General features: G+C 35.2%; 1 protein-coding gene across 4 annotated transcripts in view; it reads left to right on the top strand.

Moving 5' to 3' along the window:
- Positions 1-16,527, top strand: part of adgrd1 (adhesion G protein-coupled receptor D1) — a 79,694-nt gene extending 63,167 nt beyond the window's left edge. For all 4 annotated transcript variants that reach the window (XM_015366001.2, XM_015365999.2, XM_015366000.2 and 1 more), the window contains 5 exons: positions 835-926; positions 9,932-10,058; positions 11,193-11,234; positions 11,729-11,821; positions 12,774-16,527. In XM_015366001.2, the coding sequence (XP_015221487.2) occupies positions 835-926; positions 9,932-10,058; positions 11,193-11,234; positions 11,729-11,821; positions 12,774-12,869 (450 nt within the window). In that variant the 3' untranslated portion in view covers positions 12,870-16,527. The remainder of the gene's footprint in view (positions 1-834; positions 927-9,931; positions 10,059-11,192; positions 11,235-11,728; positions 11,822-12,773) is intronic.
- The last annotated feature ends 4,231 nt before the right edge of the window (positions 16,528-20,758 follow it).

Here is a 20,758-nt window from a genome sequence, read left to right as displayed (position 1 = left end):
AGAAAATGTTGTATGTTTTTCTTTCTTTTGCCTTTGGTAGATAAATTGTCTGAGACAGTTATAGAGGACAATATCTTTTGGACATCTGATTAGCAATAGAGTGAGAGTAGCCTAACTCTAGTTAAAGTCTGATTAATAGCCAAAAACATGATTTGGTATTATTAGTATGTTGCTACTGTCTTTTTGCTTTCTTTAAGGACAAAGAGGAATATGAAAGATACATTTCAGAAACTATTTCCCAGTTAGGCACTCTGCTGCTGACTGCTATTTTCTGCTCTTATGAAAGTCTAAAATACTGAGAGAGAAGTCACATCCTTTACAAAATAAAATATCCTTCTAGTGCACCTAAATATTGTTTCATCCTGGGACTAAAACGTGTCAATACAAATACTGTAATAGCTGAAGTGTGGAGATTTAATTTCATTACCATATAAAGTACCTCCATATAAAAACCACTTTGATCTATTCCTTTAATAAGCAGATAGACAGACTGGCAAAGAACCTGAATAATCCATGCACTTGAATGAAGACTCTCTTTCTCCTCTATTTTCATGGCAGTAACAAGCATTGTGAACCTGCATTATTGTTCAATGGCTTTTTGTATCTAAACACTATTAGGTATTGATGGGCCTTTAGTTATTCTTGGTTTCTTATCTCTAGTTCTTACTACTTTCACGTGAGAACTGCTTGTTTAATGGTGCTGGTATGTCACTATATGTATTGTATAGCTCGCTGTTCAAGTACAAGAGTACAAAAGGTTTCACTGTTTATGAATATTAAAAAAACTTGTGTCTGCAAGCAGTTTTTCTTATTCTTATTCTTTTTTCTCTTTAGATCAACATTGGTATCCTCATAGCCGTGACGAGAATCATCTCTAGAATTAGTGCTGATAACTACAAGGTGCATGGAGACGCCAATGCAATCAAGTAAATATTGTCTTTCAATTTTATTTTCTATGATTAAAACCAATAGAATAAAGTTATTACTTTTATAGTAGTTAAAGTGCAAAGCAAGCAATTTAAAGCTAAGATGTTTCACAACCTTTACCTAACTGAGGCACGTTCAGTATACTGAATGCAGTACACTGATGCACTTTGATAGTTGTGAATTCTTAGGCTTTACATGACTTTTATCAGGCTTTCAATGTTATAGTCTCCTGCAAAAAGATACTTTTGTAAGCAGCAATACCATCAATAATATTAATTTTAAGTAACCAAGCAGTAATTTTGACCTACTTAATTATTTGTTTGGGAGAATGGTCTATTTTAAGTTGTTTTGAAATAGTCACTATTAACTGTTTTGTGTTATTAGCAGTTACTCATAAAAGCTACTGAAAAAAAAAACTGCTTATCATAAATTGATAAATGCTAATTGTGTCAGGTTGCCCAGTGGTACTGGAAAACATGCAGTTTAATCAGTTTTAGGGGATGAAGGCACTAAAATCCTAGATGAAAGCTTTAAATCTTTAATACAGTATCTTACTTACAGAAATGATCATACTTTGAATAATTGAAGAAGATAGATTTCCAGCTCGAGTCTTTCAGAACTGTGAGCCAAATACACATACGTGTGTGCTTTGCAATTGGGAACGAGTAGTTATTACATCAGGAGTTTTTGTTATTACTGTTTTCCTGCCTTAAGGCGACAGCCGTATTATTCTTGTTTTCATTTTATTAACGTTTGCATTCTACTTCAAATGGGATTCCCTATAGCCCACTTGATGGAAGATGGAGTTCACTTTAGAGTTTCAGAGAGAAGCCAGTTTTGTATGTCTGTCAGTTTATAAAGCAATGAGCAGACTGATTTGTTGATAGATGTTGGTTGGCAGATAGATCTCTTATAAATATTTATTATGTGTATCTGTCCTGCAGCTTGATTGAAATGTACAGGGTTTTAAGGAAATGCACAGATAGAAAAGTAATCTTGATATCATCATCATAGCAAAGCATTATGCCATTCTCTGCATTGCTGAGCTCCCAGGTGAAACATTTCACTTTATTGTGGGAAAAACATATTGCTGCAGGGATGAAGCTGTGAAAGTCGCTGAAATCTAATACAGAACATTGTGAATAAACTGTTTAGTAGTTTTTCTTGTTGAAAGCTGGACAAATACTGAGTAGTCCTAAAGACCATCCTTGGCAGGTAAATTTACAATTTGATATCAGCAGAATTAGATTGTAACAAAATGAGTATACTTTGTTTCCCTGTTGCAAATATGACAGCATTACATTCATATCTGTTACTTACTGTAATTACACTTCTGTATAGAGAAGCATTTACTCAAATTCAGTCAATTCAGTATGATGTTAACAACTTGGCTAAACATTCCACAGAACATTGTGTCGTCTTATTTTATCCTGTTTTTTTAATTCTTTCAGAAAATAAAAGGTCTGAAAAATCTCTGTGGGGCTTGTGGTACAATAATTAAAACGAAATAAAGATGGCATGGCTGTGCTTCACAGCTTCAGCCCTCACTGTTTCTCCAGTGGTCTTAAGAGCACAGTGTATCACTAATTTGCTTCTCTCTCACGCCGTCTTGCAATCAGCTTTAAGAAGTCAAATCTGAGATAGCATGACAAATGGCAGTGGGAGCTGATAAGCATCAAATTAGAAGAAATTCCCAGAAGGAAATGTGCAGATTATATAAACTACTCCTTTACTGTTGCTTTCTTGCAAAAGGCTGTATTTCGTTCAACAGCAACTTTTTGGAGTCTAAATCATGTTAGAATGAAATGGATGAAGGAATTCTGGCACTCTACACATGATGGACCATTTATCCCATGGCTGTCCTGGAACTTACCGCCTAATCAGGAATAAATAAATATATGTCCAATAAGCCATATATTAAACATTTTCTAGCTCCCCCAAAAGTGTAATAGTGATAACTAGATGTCTTGTAGGCATCTCCTATTCTTAAGTGGTAGCCATTGAAATTAATCAATTATATTTTAAAGGAAATAGCTGGTTCCCTGCCCTTGAATTCATTCATGGGTCTCTACTGAATTTAATTTGAATAGCAGTCTTCAGTGTGAAATGTGAAACATTATATATATATTATAATTTGTTATATAGTAATTTCTAAAGCTCAATCTTATGCTAAATTGCATTTATTTTAAATTCTGCATATGGCAAAAATTAATTTCCATTAGGTTCCACCTATGGAAGGCTTAATTTCTTAATTGCCATTGGTGATACCTTGTCATACTTAAAATGGTCTGGTTATTAACTAATAACAAAAGCGCTTCAAGTTTTTGTGAAAAAGATTGCTGGCTTGGTATTTGTACAGTGTGTGTGAGACACATTTTCAGTGAAAACGAATTTAGACATTTGTCAATATATAACTTGAAATATATTTTGGATCATTAAGAGAGAATAAAATCACCCAAGTGACTTTCTGTTATGGGTACAGAACAATTACAAATACATTAGCGTTTATTAAAAATTAAAGATACCTTACAGAGAAATACTTGAAAGCAGTTTTATGTGAAAACCGCTTTAGTTTCACTGTAGATGAGTGTAGCTGGTCATTGCAGGTGCACACCTTTCACATAACACGAGGTCTCTTTTCTGTCTTCTTTTCATAAAAACCTCTTTTGCTCTGTTTTTTCAATACTTTTAGATTCTCATCAAAACCCATTTCAACGTTTTTTTTCCCCTGCATATGTATGCCTTGAAGGCTTAATTTAATAAACTATGCGAAGAAGAAAAATTGATCAAAATATCTTTTTAGTGTCTTAAAGGCCTTTCACCTGCTCTGTCTCATCTCTCAGTCCCTGTTCAAAATATCTTTTGATGTGCTACTTTTCCTACAATGATATTTGACGACATCTATTCAAGTAGCCATAACCATATCAACAGCAGTGATATCATCCTGCATTATAATTGGCAACCCACTGAATATCAGCAAGCAGGAGCCTGGCCACCACCTGGATGGAAAGCTTAGGTTGCTGCTAGAAGCGGTGTAAATGGGACCAGTAGGGGGTGCTCATCCTGTGGTCTGTGTGGGTCCTAATGCCCCAGTGTAGTGATGGGGAAACTATACTATAAGAAATGTGCCATCCTTTGGATGAGATGTAAAACCGATGTCCTGAATCTCAGTGGTCATTAAAAATCCCAGGGTGTTTCTCAAAAAGAGTAGGGGTGTTACTCCAGCATCCTGGCCAAATTTCCCAATCATTACCTCCTAATAATCCACATCTATGAACTGACTTCATTACTCTGTTCTCCTCCCCGCTGATAGCTGATGTGTGGTGAGTGTACTGGTGCACTTTGGCTGCCATGCTACACATTGGTGGTGGTGGAGGGGATCCCCATTACCTGTAAAGTGCTTTAAATGAAGTGTCCAGAAACCTGCTATATAAGTGAATCCATATATATAACTCATCTGACATCTGCTGTCTTAGTTTGTTATTTGTGATGGGCATCTATGCCGGTCTTTGCCCTTGCTCTCAAACAAAAATGAAACAGATGTAGCAACAATGATACTGTGGGCCATTAGTTAACAAAGCTGTAAATTAAGATAAATCCACATACAGTGTATTAGGCTTTTAATTACCCCTTCCTATAGAGAGCATGAAATATTCAAACAGCATGCTGCTTAGGAATTGTGGCTGGTGCACACAAGAGGAGTGAATGATTGAAGCCATTAGGCAAGTCTGGCAGTACAGTTTAGATCGGAACTGAATCCTGTTGTTCACCTGTGTAATGTGTAATTAGATGCTGGAAATGAATGTTTGTATATTTAAAGGATTCTCATGAGATCCAGGAGTTTGCCCGATAGAGGGAATGTGTTTCATTTATCTTTCATTAAAATCCCTAGCATTATAATGTCATAGCTTATTCTACAGTTGGTGATTTTAGGAATAGTACCACCAGCTGGAACAACTACACATTCCAAAAGCTGTCAAAGATGTATTGATTATTATTATTTACCACCTGCAGGCTACCATTAACTCCCTATCTTGGAAAATGATGATGTAATAGGTATTTATTAGCTTTTGTCTTGTTTTGTTAAAGTTAAGGGCCAGAGAATAAAATGTGTAAATGATCAGGGACTCTTTGACATCAGTGCATGTGGTAATGAGTATACAAACAGCATGTTTTTTTTGTTCTGAAGAAAAAGTAAACACGGCGATATCCAACCCTCTCCGCTCAAATGAGGGCTATGAAACAAATATCACGGCTAGGGAGAACTAGTAACATCCATTCCTTTAAGTGGTTCAAGTACTGGGTGCCCTTTAGGAAAGGGAGTGCAAGAACATTTTTTCAGGCATTGCTGGTGCCCTCTTGCTGCCTTGTTCTATCAGCATTATCTGCTAAACCTGACATTTATTGCTACATAAAAGAAACACAACAAGAGCAAACAGACTCAATAATGAAACATTAAAAACAAACAAAACAACATGAATGAAACACACCACCACAAAATAAACTTTTTGTAAAATCAAATTCTGTATCCTATATATCACCACTCTCCAAAAGCCTCATCTTTTTACTTACAATGGCCAAAACAAAGACCCTAATTTAGATAATCTTAATTCCCCTTGAAGAAATGGAAGGGAATGACTTAATTGTATAGATAAGTCACTTAATATACAGCCATCATGCCTTTTTGCTTAATTGGACTTACCTTCCCCAAATATGATTGAAATTGGTGTGAGGTTTTCTTCTTCAAACGTCTCACAGCTCAGTGAAATGGCTTTGCTGTTGGTCTGTTCAGTTTACTATCCAGGTTTAAAAAAGGTTTAGGAAGCAACCTCAAATCATGTTATTCCAGCAGACTGGGGACACTTTCTTTCAGTACCTCGGATCAGTGGTACAGTATACCAAAACTGAAAAGGCTGGGGAGGAGGTATATAGTGGGTCCGTAAAACTCTAGATGCAACGTTATTATAAAATGTATTATTAGAGATAATTAAGGATTTGGCAAGCCTTTTCTTTCCTGTGACTGGCTCTTTGAAAAATTGTATTTGAAAAATTGCTTTTGCTGGAATGTATTTATTGCATTTTCAACCTTGATATCTCTTTCAGTTCAGTGTAGATGTTGTCATGGGGACAGAATGCTCCTGAAAAAGGAAGAAGGGGTGAATGAAAGACATCTCATGTTGATAACTTCAGCAAAAGCTGCCTTGTTAGCTCTGATGGAGCCAGCTCTGTTTTTTTTGCAGTGATTACTAAGCTTAATGTCGATTTTGTCATCCATTACTTCAAAATCAAGTGAAACGCTAAATCATTGAAAAACAGCTGACAGCAAAACTGAATCTTCTATGTGCAACAAGACAGAGGTCTAAGCTTTATCTAAAATTGCTGCAATGAAATAAAAAGACTTTTGTGTCTTGTGTAAACATCCACCCATTGTCAGATAGCTCTTTACGAATTGCAACAAACAATAGTAAAGGATACAAAGTGAGAAGATATACTGTACATACACAAGCACACAAGGAGAATTTAGAGTAGAATATACAACCTAGTTTAGGTTGCATGGTACAGGTGTTTTGAATATACAGTACAGTACTGAAGCTGTCTTTCATACTAACATCATTGAAATGGTGATAGTTTAACAAAGACAGTTGTATTGCTTGTGAAAGTTGTCTTATTTGTTGTAGTTACACAGATAGCTCTTGGTGAAAAGCAAGGGCGTTTACCTCATAACTGCCTTCAGAAGTAAAAATGGATTTGAGAAACTGTGACTAAAGTTAAGAAATAAAGTTCTTTCAATTTTAGTAATATTGCAAAAAGCAGAGTTACAGTATACAGAAGTGGTACAGTACAGAAAATTAACTACTTCTTGTCAACATGAAATCACGTCAAGATACCAAGATGAAAAAGAGTATAGTGATTGCTTTCTTTATTATTAATATTCTTTCAAACAAATTCAGACATGTTTTTGTTTATATTCTTTAGTGATAAGAACTAATCAGTTCAGATCACACAAAACAAGCCTATGTACTCTGAGGGTGGACAACTTAAATGGATAAAGTAAGATAAATAAGAACAGAGAAAGGATGAGTAACCACATATCAAAATCAAAGACAAAATAGTTTATAAAGAAAAACAATTAACAGACAAAAAGACAGCTATAAAAGAATACTGTACCTTAATTATAATCATGACTACTGAAGATTTAATGGTACATAATTTGTTTTTGTTTTCCTTCGAACGTGTGCAGTCAATCTAAAATGTGCTGAAAATAACTAAGGAAACCCACACACAGAGTTCTTGTGTAATCTCATTTTTTTCTGATGGAAATTCACAAAATGGAATGAGTCTTTATCATTTCCTTTTGCTGTAATGATAGTAATTAAGCATGATTATTATAATTTCCACTTCTTTTGTTGAAGATACTGAAGAAAGGAATAAGGCCTAATGAAGAAAAATCATTTTTTTCTTTAAAACAATAACACACACACAACTTTGCTTCTCTCATATTGTGAAAATCTCTGCAAGATCACTTTTGCTTTCTTTCACAATCTTGTGTTTAATTGTAAATTCATAACCATTTGATTTTAGCGAGTACACAACTCATCCTTCCACTTTGCACTTTGCTGTATTTCTGTTGAATGATTGCTCTTTAGAAATAGACATATTAAAGCACATATATCTCAATAAAGAATAAAGGAACTTGTTTTGCCTCTACATAAGCAATGAATGTTTTACAATCAAAGTTGACATTCATTTCACTATGCTTTATGAGAGAAGATGCATTGTTTCTGGTTTTAATGATAAAGTTAGGGTAAAAACTGTAAACAGTAACAATAGCTACAGTATATAGTTGTACAAGAGTACCACTGTTTTTCTTATGTCCATTTCAAATTAGTTTTTTCTTTGAATGTAGAAAACAGTCGTGTTGTACTGTGGTGCTCCATCAATGGGTGTCACAGTCTATGAAAGATGTGTTAGTGTATTATTTGTTGTTTGGATTATCCATTTTACCCTCATCTGTGTTCAGGACAAGTTGCTGATGCCATCATTAAAGTATTTCTTTGAATGTAATCAGTAACTGACAGTCAATTGTGTCCCTCAGAAAATCCATCAGGCATTGCTCTTCATCTTAGCTGCTTATTAAAGCTAATCATTTTAGATTAATATTGTTTGAAGTCAAGATGTCTCAAGAAAAACAAAAGTAACTCATTTTACAGTGACAGGACTATTATACTGTAGGTGTCACTCAGATGCAAGATGTGCTCATTGGATAATAATGTCTTTCAGCTAAAGAGATATTCAACAGATTACTATCCACTGTGTTATTGTTGCAGGGAAAAGAGATAGGGAAAAGAATAACAATAAAATGATCACTTAATGATAAAGAGAACCTAAGACGTACGCACCAGCACTTTTCAGCCTAGGTTCAACCTCTCCTTGTGTGCTATCAGGTTTTTTGTGTTTATGATGATATTTTGGGCATTTCTGTTAGAGTCAGACAAACGATGGTCAGTGATCCTGTTCACGAGGTGACGGGAATGACCTGGTGACCACACCCAAATGGTCAATTACTGCTGGATTTAGGTAGACGTGAATCAGTCAGGAATGTCACACACACATACAGTGTGGCACACATCTTCAGGGATGCCAGGGAATTTAATGTTGCTTTACACTTGTGTGACTACGATATTCATAGCTTCCAGACTGGTATTGAGTTTAAATAGCAATAAAATAATTGACTATTCTAAATGCTAAAAAGAAGAACAAAATATAAATGGATGTCTGTGATACCCCAGAAAACATAATACTTGATTCCACATGAAAGTAATTAATTTCGTATCCATTTGAGGAGTCTTACTAGTAAGATGGAATCCTACTCCATATTCAATCATAAGTGAAATGATTTATGGTTCAGTGCTTGTTCAGAAGAAGGAATTGGTCCACCTGCGAGCAGTGTCTGTCTGTCATAGATCTGACTATTGTTCTTAAGTAATGTAGCAGGTAATGTTATGCACCCAGTGGGCTCTGGGATCTGTTTTGTGTCAGATGCTTCCTTTCAAGTGATGCCTTATTCTCATCCCAATGAGAAGTACCTTGTGTGTCACATGGGGCAGACATAAAATCAAGTGAAACAATTTGCAGCTAAAGGCAGCTGATTGTTGTTCTTTGGAACAGGAATAAAGTGCACATTCACTTTCTGAAGCATTTCTGAGCTAAATCGAAAATGTAAAAGCTGTGCGAGGGTTGTATAAATTGTGTTGCTGTTCACTCATTTTGGGAATTTTTTCTTGTCAGTCTAGTTTAGGCTACATGTGGATGAAAGAGTAATTTAATTCTCTTCCACATCTCATTTTGTGTTAACCGAAACACATGAATTGGATGCTGTTGTCACACATTGTTGAAGAAGAAGGCATCTTCTATATCTGTTGTCATTCTGTAAAGCTCTTTGAGAAGGTGCTATATAAAATAACGTTTATTATTATTATCTGTTGACCAGGGGTATAACTTGTGACATTTGTTGCAGGCAGTAGATAGTTTCCTACATTCCTTTACTGATTGTGAACAGAACAGTTTTTATTTTCAAATTAAAGCAGTGCTACGTTAGATAAACACAGTATCTTTAACAATTAACCTACAGTATGTACATACATTACATCTCATAACATGTTTCTTAATTTTAAACCAGTCAGACATTCCTTACATGCTCTCATGTAGAAAACTGTAATGAGATGCACCCATACAGTATGTAATATGGGACAGATGTGAGGTATTGATTGTCTGCCAGAAATGTAATGGGTAGCTCTGCTATAGACACAGCTATAGTAGCTAGCAGGTTCCCTCCAACTGTGGTCGAACTAGCAAGGCAGTCGCATGTGATTGAGCTGGCTGAACAAAAAAGTTTTATTTTCTGAATGTTGGCGACTGCACACATTAACTGCTATAATCACAGACTTGCTCAGCTGCTTGCAGGTACATGTCCCCTTGACAAGAGTTTCAATGTCCCTTTTAGGCTGACTGCCAAAGCTGTTGCTGTCCTCCTTCCTATACTGGGAATTTCATGGATATTTGGGGTCCTGGCATTCAATGACCATGCCCTGCTATTCCAGTACATGTTTGCTATTTTTAATTCCCTACAGGTATGTACAATTTACGAGCTAAGCACAGCTCTCGCTTTAAAACGGAAGGATTGTTTTGTTTCAATGCTAGGAATATACCTAGCAAACCAAATGATGAATATTTGCATGAATATCTCATTGTACTCAGTCTGTTGATGGATTATATGATACGTACAGATGCACATTTTAGAAGATTTGTTTTTTACTTGTGATGTACGTACAAGTCATATTAGTGGTTAATATAAAAAAAAATTAAAAACAACTTCCTTTGTTCTCCAATACCTATGAACAAGCAGGGAAATAGGCCAGTGTGGTCTTCCTTAATAACCTCTGCCTTCTAGTCACTATTAATTAATTTCTCCATTTAAAGGCTTTCCACTTTTGCCTACCACATCAAAATATTTCCCATTCTTAAAATGTTTTAGCAATGCCTTTGATCTTGTAGTAGCACAAATAAAATAAGAAGAGCTCTGCATTAGTTCACCATTATGGAAATCAATCAAACATGTATCAGACAGTGAGGAAAATAACAATTGATTTGCTAGAACTTTTGTTGTAATTGCCCATTTTTAGTGTTTCCTTTATATCAGAAAAACTTATCTGTGTTACCACAGTGAAGATTTCAAACTTCAGTTACAGCATCTGTGCACCTGAAGACCCAGAGTGAATCTTTGAACGTCTTTTGTTAAGATTTAGAAAAAGTAAAAAAAGAGATTGCATCATTAATGTTGTTCATTCATAGAAGATGCAACTGGAAATGTAGTCACATGGTTCTTCATGGAAAGTCTTATGTTTTATAAGAAGTGTGGTTTGAGATAAATTTTGAAAGATTTAGCAGAGTTTTTGGAAGATTAAAATAAATGGTATTTACATGTTATTAAGTAAATACATTGTAGGAATTATCAAAATCTGCTTACATATTTTTGTATAAAAGAATTATACTAAATATTTTTAACCAGAAAATGTTTGTAATTGTGTATTTATTAGGCTTAACCAAGTTTTTTCCTGCTGATACGTCTTTTAAAAATGAAAAGAAGACTTAAATGCATTATGTAAAAGGGATGTTAAATGAAAAAGAAATTTCACCAGATCATTAAGTTTTTGGATTACAGAGATATAGGCTCTGAATATTATTTATGGTTCTATTTCTTAAAGGGGTTCTTCGTATTTCTTTTCCACTGCCTTCTCAACTCTGAGGTACCGTAAACTATTTGAATTTAATCCTGAACCTAATCAGCTCTAATTCTCTATAATGGACTGTATTGTATAACACTGCTTGTAAAAAATCCCTTTTGAAGTTGTCTGAAAACCTAGCAGAGTAATGCATATATTTAATTATTTTGTTTAATATGGTGAAAATTAAAAATGATTACCAACATCAAAGAGAACTCTTTCAAAAATAAATGAGCATGGAACAACTAATCTGCATGTTTAATATCCCTGTAATGATTATGTAATTTAATTATAGTTTCCAATAAAAAGTAAAAAGAACCGCAGGAAAAAAATGTCTACAGTATATGAAGTTCTTCAAAACAGAAGTGAATTTTTCATCAGTGTATTTTTAAAATACTTTACCAGAGTTTTGCGAGTAGTTGATCCTACTTAAAGATTTAAAGTGAGGATAGTACTATGCTCATTTATTCATATTTATGTTCCTTTAAAGATAATACCTTTTCATTCCTTTTTTAAAGATCAGAGCTGCCTTTAAACACAAAACCAAGGTTTGGTCTCTAACCAGCAGTTCCATCCGCAACATCAATGTGAAACCTTTCAACTCAGACATTGTAAGTACTGTTTGTTTTTCTTGTGCGTTATACAGCTTTCTCCCAGTGTATTAATTGAACACATATTTTTACAAAGCATGATTATTCAGTTGTACAGAGAGAGTAAACCAGAGTAAACCTGTTGAATGGCTGTGTAATACAATTTACACTCTGCTATTAAGTTTAAGTGTGTAACTGTTCTTCTGAATGTCAATCGGAGTCTGATTTGGCCAGAATATCTGATTTATTATCTCACATCATTCTAAGAACATGCAATGATGTCTGTTGCTTGAAGAGTGGAGATGGCACCAGTTTTTAAGTGCTAACCTCAAAGACTAGCAGAGCACAGTACTACGCCCTGTGATGTTTCTAATATTTTTTTGGTCAAGGAGGAAGGGTTCCACCTATGGGTTGCCCAAAGCTACTACCAGCCAGATTTACTTCGTTTCACTTGTTTCTAAGACAAATTTCCAAGTCAATCAGTTGACCAGTAATTGGACAAGACACTTTTGATACAATGTTGAGTTTCTACTGAAGTTTTTGTGCTGCTAATAAATATTTGTAGAAGAAACAGTAAAGGTAAAATAGTTGAGTGAAACACAACAAATTCAAAAAAGTTCAAAAAAGCAAAAGTAGTAAGTAAGAAGAAGTAAGTGTTAAATCTCTTAAAACAGTCTTAAGGTCTTCTGTTGAAATTGTACTCACTGACAGGATTCTAATGGTTGTAAGTATTTCTGGGAAAATTTACATTAGAGATCATTCATTAGGCTTATCCTTATATACAAAAATTTAAAGACAATTCTTGGCAAACATATTCACAGAAGTAACAATTTTATCGCATATTGAATATTGAAGGTTGTTAAAGTTAAGGAATTGTTCTTCAGTCTATATTTGTTACCTTTTCTGGCTCAAGTCCTGTAAAAGGAAGTAATATTGGGATCACATTACAGTTTTTTTATTTTCTTCTTTCCAGATGAATGGAAACCGTCCTGGAACAACACCCACAAAAATGAACACGTGGGATAAGAGCACAAACTCTGCAAATCGCATTGATTTGTCAGCTGTGTAACACACAGCTTGGAGTGCATCAGTTGACTTTTGAAGAAAACAAAAATGAGAAATGAGGGAAGAAAATGAATTGGTGTAAATAGAAAACTAACACTGGCTAATTCAAACAGGTGAACCTTTCAACGAACGCTTCACCATAACCAGAAATCAGGAAGACTTATTCATACTGTATATGCTTTCAATGGAGTTTATGACAAGCAAACCCTTATAAAATTCATCACTGTTTAATTTTTTAGTAATCTGGAAATGTAAGTATAGTAATGCCATATGAGGGATATAAAATATATGCTAATCTTTTGGAAAGGACAGCAAATCCTTAGCCAAATTAAACTGCATATATACAACAAAATTACAATTCTCCAAATTAAATCCAAACTTCTAGTATATAAACAGACAGTCTACAGAAGACTGCATGACAACAGTTTATTTAAGATTTTAGGTTTGTTTAGAGTTATACTTGAGGCAGGATTCCAGTGCAAGAAGTGTTTATTACTGCATTGACGCTTGCCTAAGAGATCACTAAACATGTGTGGTGATAGAAAGACAGTATTGATGACAAAGCTTTTAGTTCATTTATGACGAAGCAAATATCCCTTACAGCTTCAGTTCCTTGAAAAGATTATATTTGCTATGCCTTCTGAACACCCAGTACTAAAGGCTTATTAAATATATTTTTGAGATATTTCAGCACTGCAGATCAGTTTTCTCCCTTGTGCTTTAAAGGGGATCATTTGGTTTAACTGATTTGAGGTCTATCATGACATTTTCAGTGTTGTTCCTCCTGCAGCAAAATAGAAATGAAAATGAAAAAGCATTTGATTTCTTTAAAAAGGAAACAAGAGACTAGGTTTTTGAAAAATGATGATATCCTCCTGCCTTTTAGATTACTCTACTAAAGTAGTGTACAGTAAGGTACAAATACAGTAGCAGTCAAAAACAAATAAAGAATGACTTAGAATTATTATTTTCACCCTTGTACTGAAATTCTTGATTCTTGTATTTGCATTTCATTTTAATCAAAGTCAGACCTAACCAAAAATGAACAAAAAAAAAGCTTTGTCTTAGAGCAGTGATATTCCAGAACCCACCCAGACACACATAAAAAATATTCACCTGCCATGAGAGACCACAAGGACACTGCTTCATAATCAGTTTTTCTCTGCGCAGCTGTTTAAATCTGTATATTCATTGGCCTTTTGTCATAAATAAATCTGATTTTGAGTCTGCCTACACATACTGTTTCTATTTGGTTTTCCTAGGCTGGCAACACTGATAATACAGGGTTGTTCTGTCTTGGCTTTGGTTTGAATAATGATACAGTTGGAACTTCAACCTATATGCAAAATTGATAAAACCAGAACATTTTTGTTCATGTCATATCACTCTGCAACTCACTTCTGGCAGCTCACTGAAGCTAAGCAGGTGTGGGCCTGGTCAGTGCCTGGATGGGAGACCTCCTGGGAAAAACTAAGGTTGCTGCTGGAAGAGGTGTTAGTATGGCCAGCAGGGGGCGCTCACCCTGCAGTCCATGTGGGTCCTAATGCCCCATTATAGTGACAGGGACATTACTGTAAGCAGGCGCTGTCCCTCCAGTGAGACATAAAACCGAGGTCCTGACTCTCTGTGGTCATTAAAAATCCCAAGGCGTTTCTCGGAAAGAGTAGGGGTGTAACCCCTGTGTACGGGCCAAATTTCCCATTGGCCCTTGCCAATCATGGCCTCCTAGTAATCTCCATCTCTGAATTAGCTTCACTACTCTGCTCTCCTCCCAACTAATAGCTGGCACACTATGGCTGCCGTCGCATCATCCAGGTGGATGCTGCACATTGGTGGGGGTGGAGGGGATCCCCATTACCTGTAAAGCGCTTTGAGTGGAGTGTCCAGAAAAGCACTACATAAGTGTAAGCAATTACTATTCATCATTATTATGTCTTGCCCAAGGACGAGGCAGAGTGAAATGAGCAAACTCAAGATACATGAGTGTGAAATACAAATGCTAAAGAAATGAAAAAAGACAAAACATGAACACACAAGTTGATGCATGTAACATGAAAAAACAAAACAGATAAACAAATAAACCTAATAATAACGCTATCATGAATGTGTTAGGACAAGTTTCAAATAATTAGCTATGAGTATGAGGCAGTTTGTCTTAAGAGTAGCAAACACTGAGATACATCAGACTATTTTTACCCTAGTACTGTAGCTGGAATTCACAGGTGTTTTGGAGAATTTCTCCCTGATCATTGTTATAAACTGTTTATTAAATATACAAATGCTTAATCATGTGTAATATCTATTATTATGCTGTAATTATGCAGTAATAAGGGTTTCATACGTTAACAATGTAGTGCCTTATCAAAATAAAATAAAAAGAGATCAGATTTAAGTTATGTTAATCAGTCTTAATATTGCATTAAAAATGCTAGCTAAAATGTTACTCTTGCAAGTGACCCAAAAACTTTGGAAAATCAATATTCATCTTGCTTGTGTTGTTTATTATGGAACTTAGTGCATTTAGTTTTGCAGAATCGTGGGAGTAAGATAATGTCGTATTCCTATTCCTGGTATATCCAGTTTGAATGAAATTCAATGGCACATACACTTTGCCATTTCTGAAAGACGTACATGATTTGCATGTTGCTGAGTCTGCTGAAGCATCTGGAATCAGTCTTTAATGGACATAACGTAGGCATCAGATAGCTGGAGCAGTTTTTAACAAGGGGGGAACGTCTTAGGCCTTGTCCTTCTTAACCCAGAGTATGCTTTTTTATGTGACTTTCTCAGTTTCCTAACTGAGTCCTTAATTTACTTACCAGTTTGATTAATGTGAATTATAATTTTAACTTTTTAGATATTTTGAGTTAACTGCAGTCATAGGCACGAATTATCACTAGTCTTGGACCACCTGATTTAGTTTACAGTAGGTACTCAAGTCTAGGCATCTCAATATTGCCAATCAGGGTCTGTGAAATGACCAATAAACACATTGAAATCTTCATTGTTTTCAGAAGGTGAAAATAGTGAAGGAGTTCTAATTAAGCAAAGTGTTCAATTAAAGGCCTTATTAAATAATAAGAAAAGCTCAGATAGAAGATAGAATAAAAACCAGGACCAGGATTGGGATGTCCTGCCTAGGGGTTGAGTTGCAATCCATTTGTCTAGTTGTTTTTTAATAGTAGTATGGGTATAAATCAGTGAATCTTTTTCTGTGTTTCCTTGTCTCACATAAGTTGTACATTGTTAAAAAACTGTTGTTATTTGATTCTGTAAAACAAATTCAGAGTCTTTCATAATATAATATCGGAGGTGGCTGTGCGATTTGTAGATTATCTCCCAGTTTTTGTGCTCTGCGTAGACTTTAGATAGGGGCCTCAGGTTTGGGTCCAACACATTGTCTTTGTACTAAATAAACTGTAAAAAATCGTAACTGTGACAAGTTTTTGTTCAATTGAACTACAAACAAAAACATTTAACACTGTACATGCATTCTGTTTCCTATAAATTCTTTTATTTTGCAGTGAGACTACATTTTTATGAGGAGGGACAGTTTTTCTGTCTGTTTTGTTGGCAGTTTTTTAGTTGCTGTATTTGAAGATCCTTGTTCTGTATGGCCTTTATTTAAATGATGATCTCTCGAATAAAGGAAAAAAGTATGTACAGAAGACACTGCTCACTGGTTTTATTGGGGGGAAAATGTGTGGTCTGTGAAACAAGCTAATGTTGGTATGCAAGAAAGTGTGCGGGCTGACTTCAACCAGAGTCGGCTAGAGGGAAAAGAGCATATTTCTCAGGTGGGAGTTCAGCCGCCATCCTTATACAACAGTCTTAAATATCAAGCAGGAAGTGTGGGCGGTATTTAGACAACCTGGCAAGCATTTTTTTGTAAAGGTGGAAGAATGGGAACCCACAGCAGCTGGCAACAATGCCCACACAAGCACAGTAGCTCCACACAGACAAGGTCGGCCATGAACCCAAAACCTTAGAACTCAGGTCACAGGGCCAACCACCAGGCCACTGGCTGGCCCAAATCCATGGCAAACAGCTCATATTTTATCTCTAAGAGAAGACATATTTTTTAACATTCATTTATTTAACTTAACGTCGGTATAATTGCACAATCACAGGCAGGAGGACAGAATGGTTAATTGCATTTTTTTCTGCTTTAAAGTCTAACATTTACGATGGTTATCCCAAAAACCTATTAATAAATCATACTAATCATTGTTTTTTTTATTATTATTATTGTTGATGTTGTTGTGGTTACTTTTTACCCCCGAGATGGGGTTGGATTGCAATACTGGTGGTAAGGCTGAGATTATGCTGACCAACCCAATTACTGGCTGATACAAAATGATCATACTTATTTTAAGTGGCAGCTGAGATAGCGTATTTGTGTATCGGGGGCATTACTGTTCACCATCTCTCCCCAAAAGCATTCAAAGAAAATTTCAAGATATTCATGTGTTATCCCTATGACATTCAGTAAGAATACACTAGGAATATATTTCCATTATTTTAAAGCCTTATGACAAAAACTAAAAAAAAAAACACAGACTGTTCTGCCTAGGCTGCTGTATAGCAGTTTCTTTCATGTATGAGGCAGTAATGTTTCAGGGTTTGCTTGGCAGATGAGATGTCTTTCAATGCTGAAATTGTAACAAACATCATAAAAGAAACTCATCCTGCCTGTAATGGTTTTTTCAAATCATCTGAGATCTGAGGTCTCGATCTCCAGTCATTAAGGGGCTGCTGGATTTTGTCCCAGCTGAAGGTCTCAATTACTTAATTAAGCTATTTGTTCAAGGTAAAGGTATTTAATTTTCTCTATAGGTGTATTGCATTTTGAGGATTTTAAATGCTGCACATGGATGAAGGCAGCACATGTGTTAAACATTCTGAAGCCAGGTGAGACATATTAAATGTGTCTGATTAATTTATACAGCAAGTCCAATTAAGATGCTGACAGGCTGGTGGGACAAGAAAATGCCTTCCAGCAAAATGAACTTGTGTCCCCTGTTTTAAATTAGTGTATTGACTGTAATGTTTGATTTAATCATGGTACACTTAAACCAATATCATGGACATCATAATCTAGAAAATAGGAAAACCTTTAGTGTCCTTTAACAAAATGTGAGTTAACAAGGTACCTTGACATGGCTAGACAACTCATTTATTTTTATTGCATCTCTGAGGAGAATATTAGAAATCATTTGAGTCTTTAACAATTTCCTTTAATAAAATAGTAACATATGCAACATATATTCTGTGATTTACTATGAGAACTGGCTTATTCGCCTATATGTTAAATAAGCTATCATAGACTTGTTTTACAGGCTTTCAGTGATTGCACCACAAATAATTGATCAGAACCACCTGTCCAAAGCTTTTCAGACTAATCAGTTGTAATTATAAAAATCTGTTTGGGTTTTTCTGACCCATATATTCTGTTATATGACAACACAAGTCATTGTAACTAAGGTTAACATGAAATAGAAATTCAAGTTTGGAAATGGAAACTTGGTATTTTGGTTCCCTTTTTGAAAATGAAAGGGAAAAAAAAGGAAAAGGCAATAGCTTGGCTATGAATGCGATCTAGTAAAAGCTATTTGAAAGTTTCTTGGTGGATTATAAAGCTGACTGAAACGGAGTTTCATACGTTTTCGCAACTGGAAGCTGGCTGGCAATATGAACATCTTATGTTGGTAAGTAAAAACCTAAGTTTTTAAGAATTTTATATTAAGCTAATACATTTAAAATAACTTTTTTAATACAATATGAATAAATAATATTTTTTTCTATGATTTAGGCTTTGATAATCAATTTCATCCCTGTTTCGGCTGGTGTATGTTTCATAGAAGGCATTTTAATTTAACTTGATTTTGCTGTTATATTTTCACTTGCTACGCTTATATTGCTTGGGGTGATTCTTAAACTGGACCTACATCTTATCCAGGGGGGAGTCACCGAGTCACTTGCTCTTTAGTTGTCTTATCCTGATTTCTGTAGCATTAAGTTATGGATGGTAACCTGCTGTGGCTCTGGTATGTACTGTACTATGCTAATAAAATAGCCTAAAATCTTACTCTGATGTATTTGGGGACTTTAAGAAAAATTTGAGACGTGGATGATTTCCTGCTTGGCACATGAACCTATTTCATAAGGCACAAAAAGTCTGCAAGCTGGATGCAAATTTAGAATCTTCTTGTGTCCTTAACAGAGCTTAAGGATGATCATGTGTGTGATGATGCAGGAAGGTATCGGTTTTAATATGAGCAAAACTTTGTTGCAAATTCAAGGCAGCTTTACTCGGAGTCATGCTGACAAATCCCTCACAGCCTCTCTTCCACACCTCCAAGCCAATTGGACAGCAACAATTTTTCATCAGGGATACCCAGAGACCAAAACTGTTTTAAATTTAAAATCCTGCAGTTTGAGATGCAGGTATTTAAGTATAAAAGTCTGAGAGTACAGCAACTTTGCAAACCCTGGTTACTTGACTGATCCGGCAATGGAAAATATTTTGGTTTCAAAGCTTTCCTGACAGATAATTGAGAATCCAGTCAATTTATTTGTATGCAAACATTTACCATGACATGTCACTGCTTAAGTTGAGAACCATTTGAAAACAAAAGATTAATCTTATTTCATGGCTCATAAGAACAAATGAATTAAAGATAAAGTTACTAGGTACTTATTCAGAAGCAAAAATAATGATCTTAGTCATGCGAAATAGCAGTTTTGTTGTTGTATTCTTTAGTAAATATATGGTAGTTGCATCTCATTCAAAGTAATTTGCATTGTGTCTAGACTATTTAAAATGATGGCTTCCCATTATAAAGCCATCAGCGTTTTACCAGGGCAGTTTTAAAAGAGGCTTTTCTTTGCCAAGATCAATACTTCAACTTGAGTCAGTTAAAGCTGTTCATCGATTATCTCCTCCCTTCCTATTGATTATTTCCTCCCTCTGCACTTTGTTTTGCTATTGGGTTAATGCAGTTAACAGGATCAGTATCCCAGCTCTTGGGAACAACAGCCATTCAGGCTCCCAAAACATTTATTTGCACAGAGACGTGCAGAAACAGTAGCTCAACTGGTCTAGTGTTATATTCACTTGATCTTAATTAGGCAAAAAAGAATGCGTTCACAATTAATCATTGGATTGTAAAATTCTGCAGTTGCTCAATCCTTCATCCCAAATACCAAATGGGAATGATTATAAAACTGAAAATGATTCTTCTAAAGGTAAGTTTAGAAAAAATAATAAATTAACCATAAAATGTACTTATTTGCAACTTGGCTACAATTTTTCCTTGTTTTCAGTCTTGCCTTCCCAAAAACATGTCTAAACATGAAAACCCTTTTTCTAACAAATGTGTGGTGTGGAAAAAATGCTGAGAGTAGCTCGCATCAACAAAATATCAAGAGGGCTGCTTATCTCGGTCTCAATTCATTGCTTGATGTTTGCTTAGCATCTTCTTTATCTCTTCAAATTTCACTCAGACCCAACAGTTTTCCCTAAATCCATCAATACCCAATCTTCCTCTTTCAACTTGTGCTTGTATTTCTACAGGGAAAATACCCCCCCAAAATAGTTATAGCACTTGTGTGTTATTAAGATGCTGTATCCCTGACTTCCTTTTACTTTTTTGGATAATTTTTATTTCCTCACCCTGAAACTTGGCTGCTTGCCTTGTAACTTGTATCTCTTTATCAATAATAAGAAGCAGTCAATCTTGCCCCAAGAGGTTACAAGTGAAGGAAGAGAATTAAAACTAAGCTACTACCCCTTCGTGCTCAATTCTTTAATACTGACAGTCATACAAAATTTCCTAAAATCTGTTGATGTTTTCAAAGAACCCTTTGTATTTATTCTTAAGTTGAAGGACT

The sequence above is a fragment of the Lepisosteus oculatus genome, chromosome 22, assembly GCF_040954835.1.
Source record: "Lepisosteus oculatus isolate fLepOcu1 chromosome 22, fLepOcu1.hap2, whole genome shotgun sequence".
NCBI classification, from domain to species: domain Eukaryota; kingdom Metazoa; phylum Chordata; class Actinopteri; order Semionotiformes; family Lepisosteidae; genus Lepisosteus; species Lepisosteus oculatus.
Note: the sequence above shows the minus strand (reverse complement) of the source record. Positions and strands in the feature narration are given on the sequence as shown.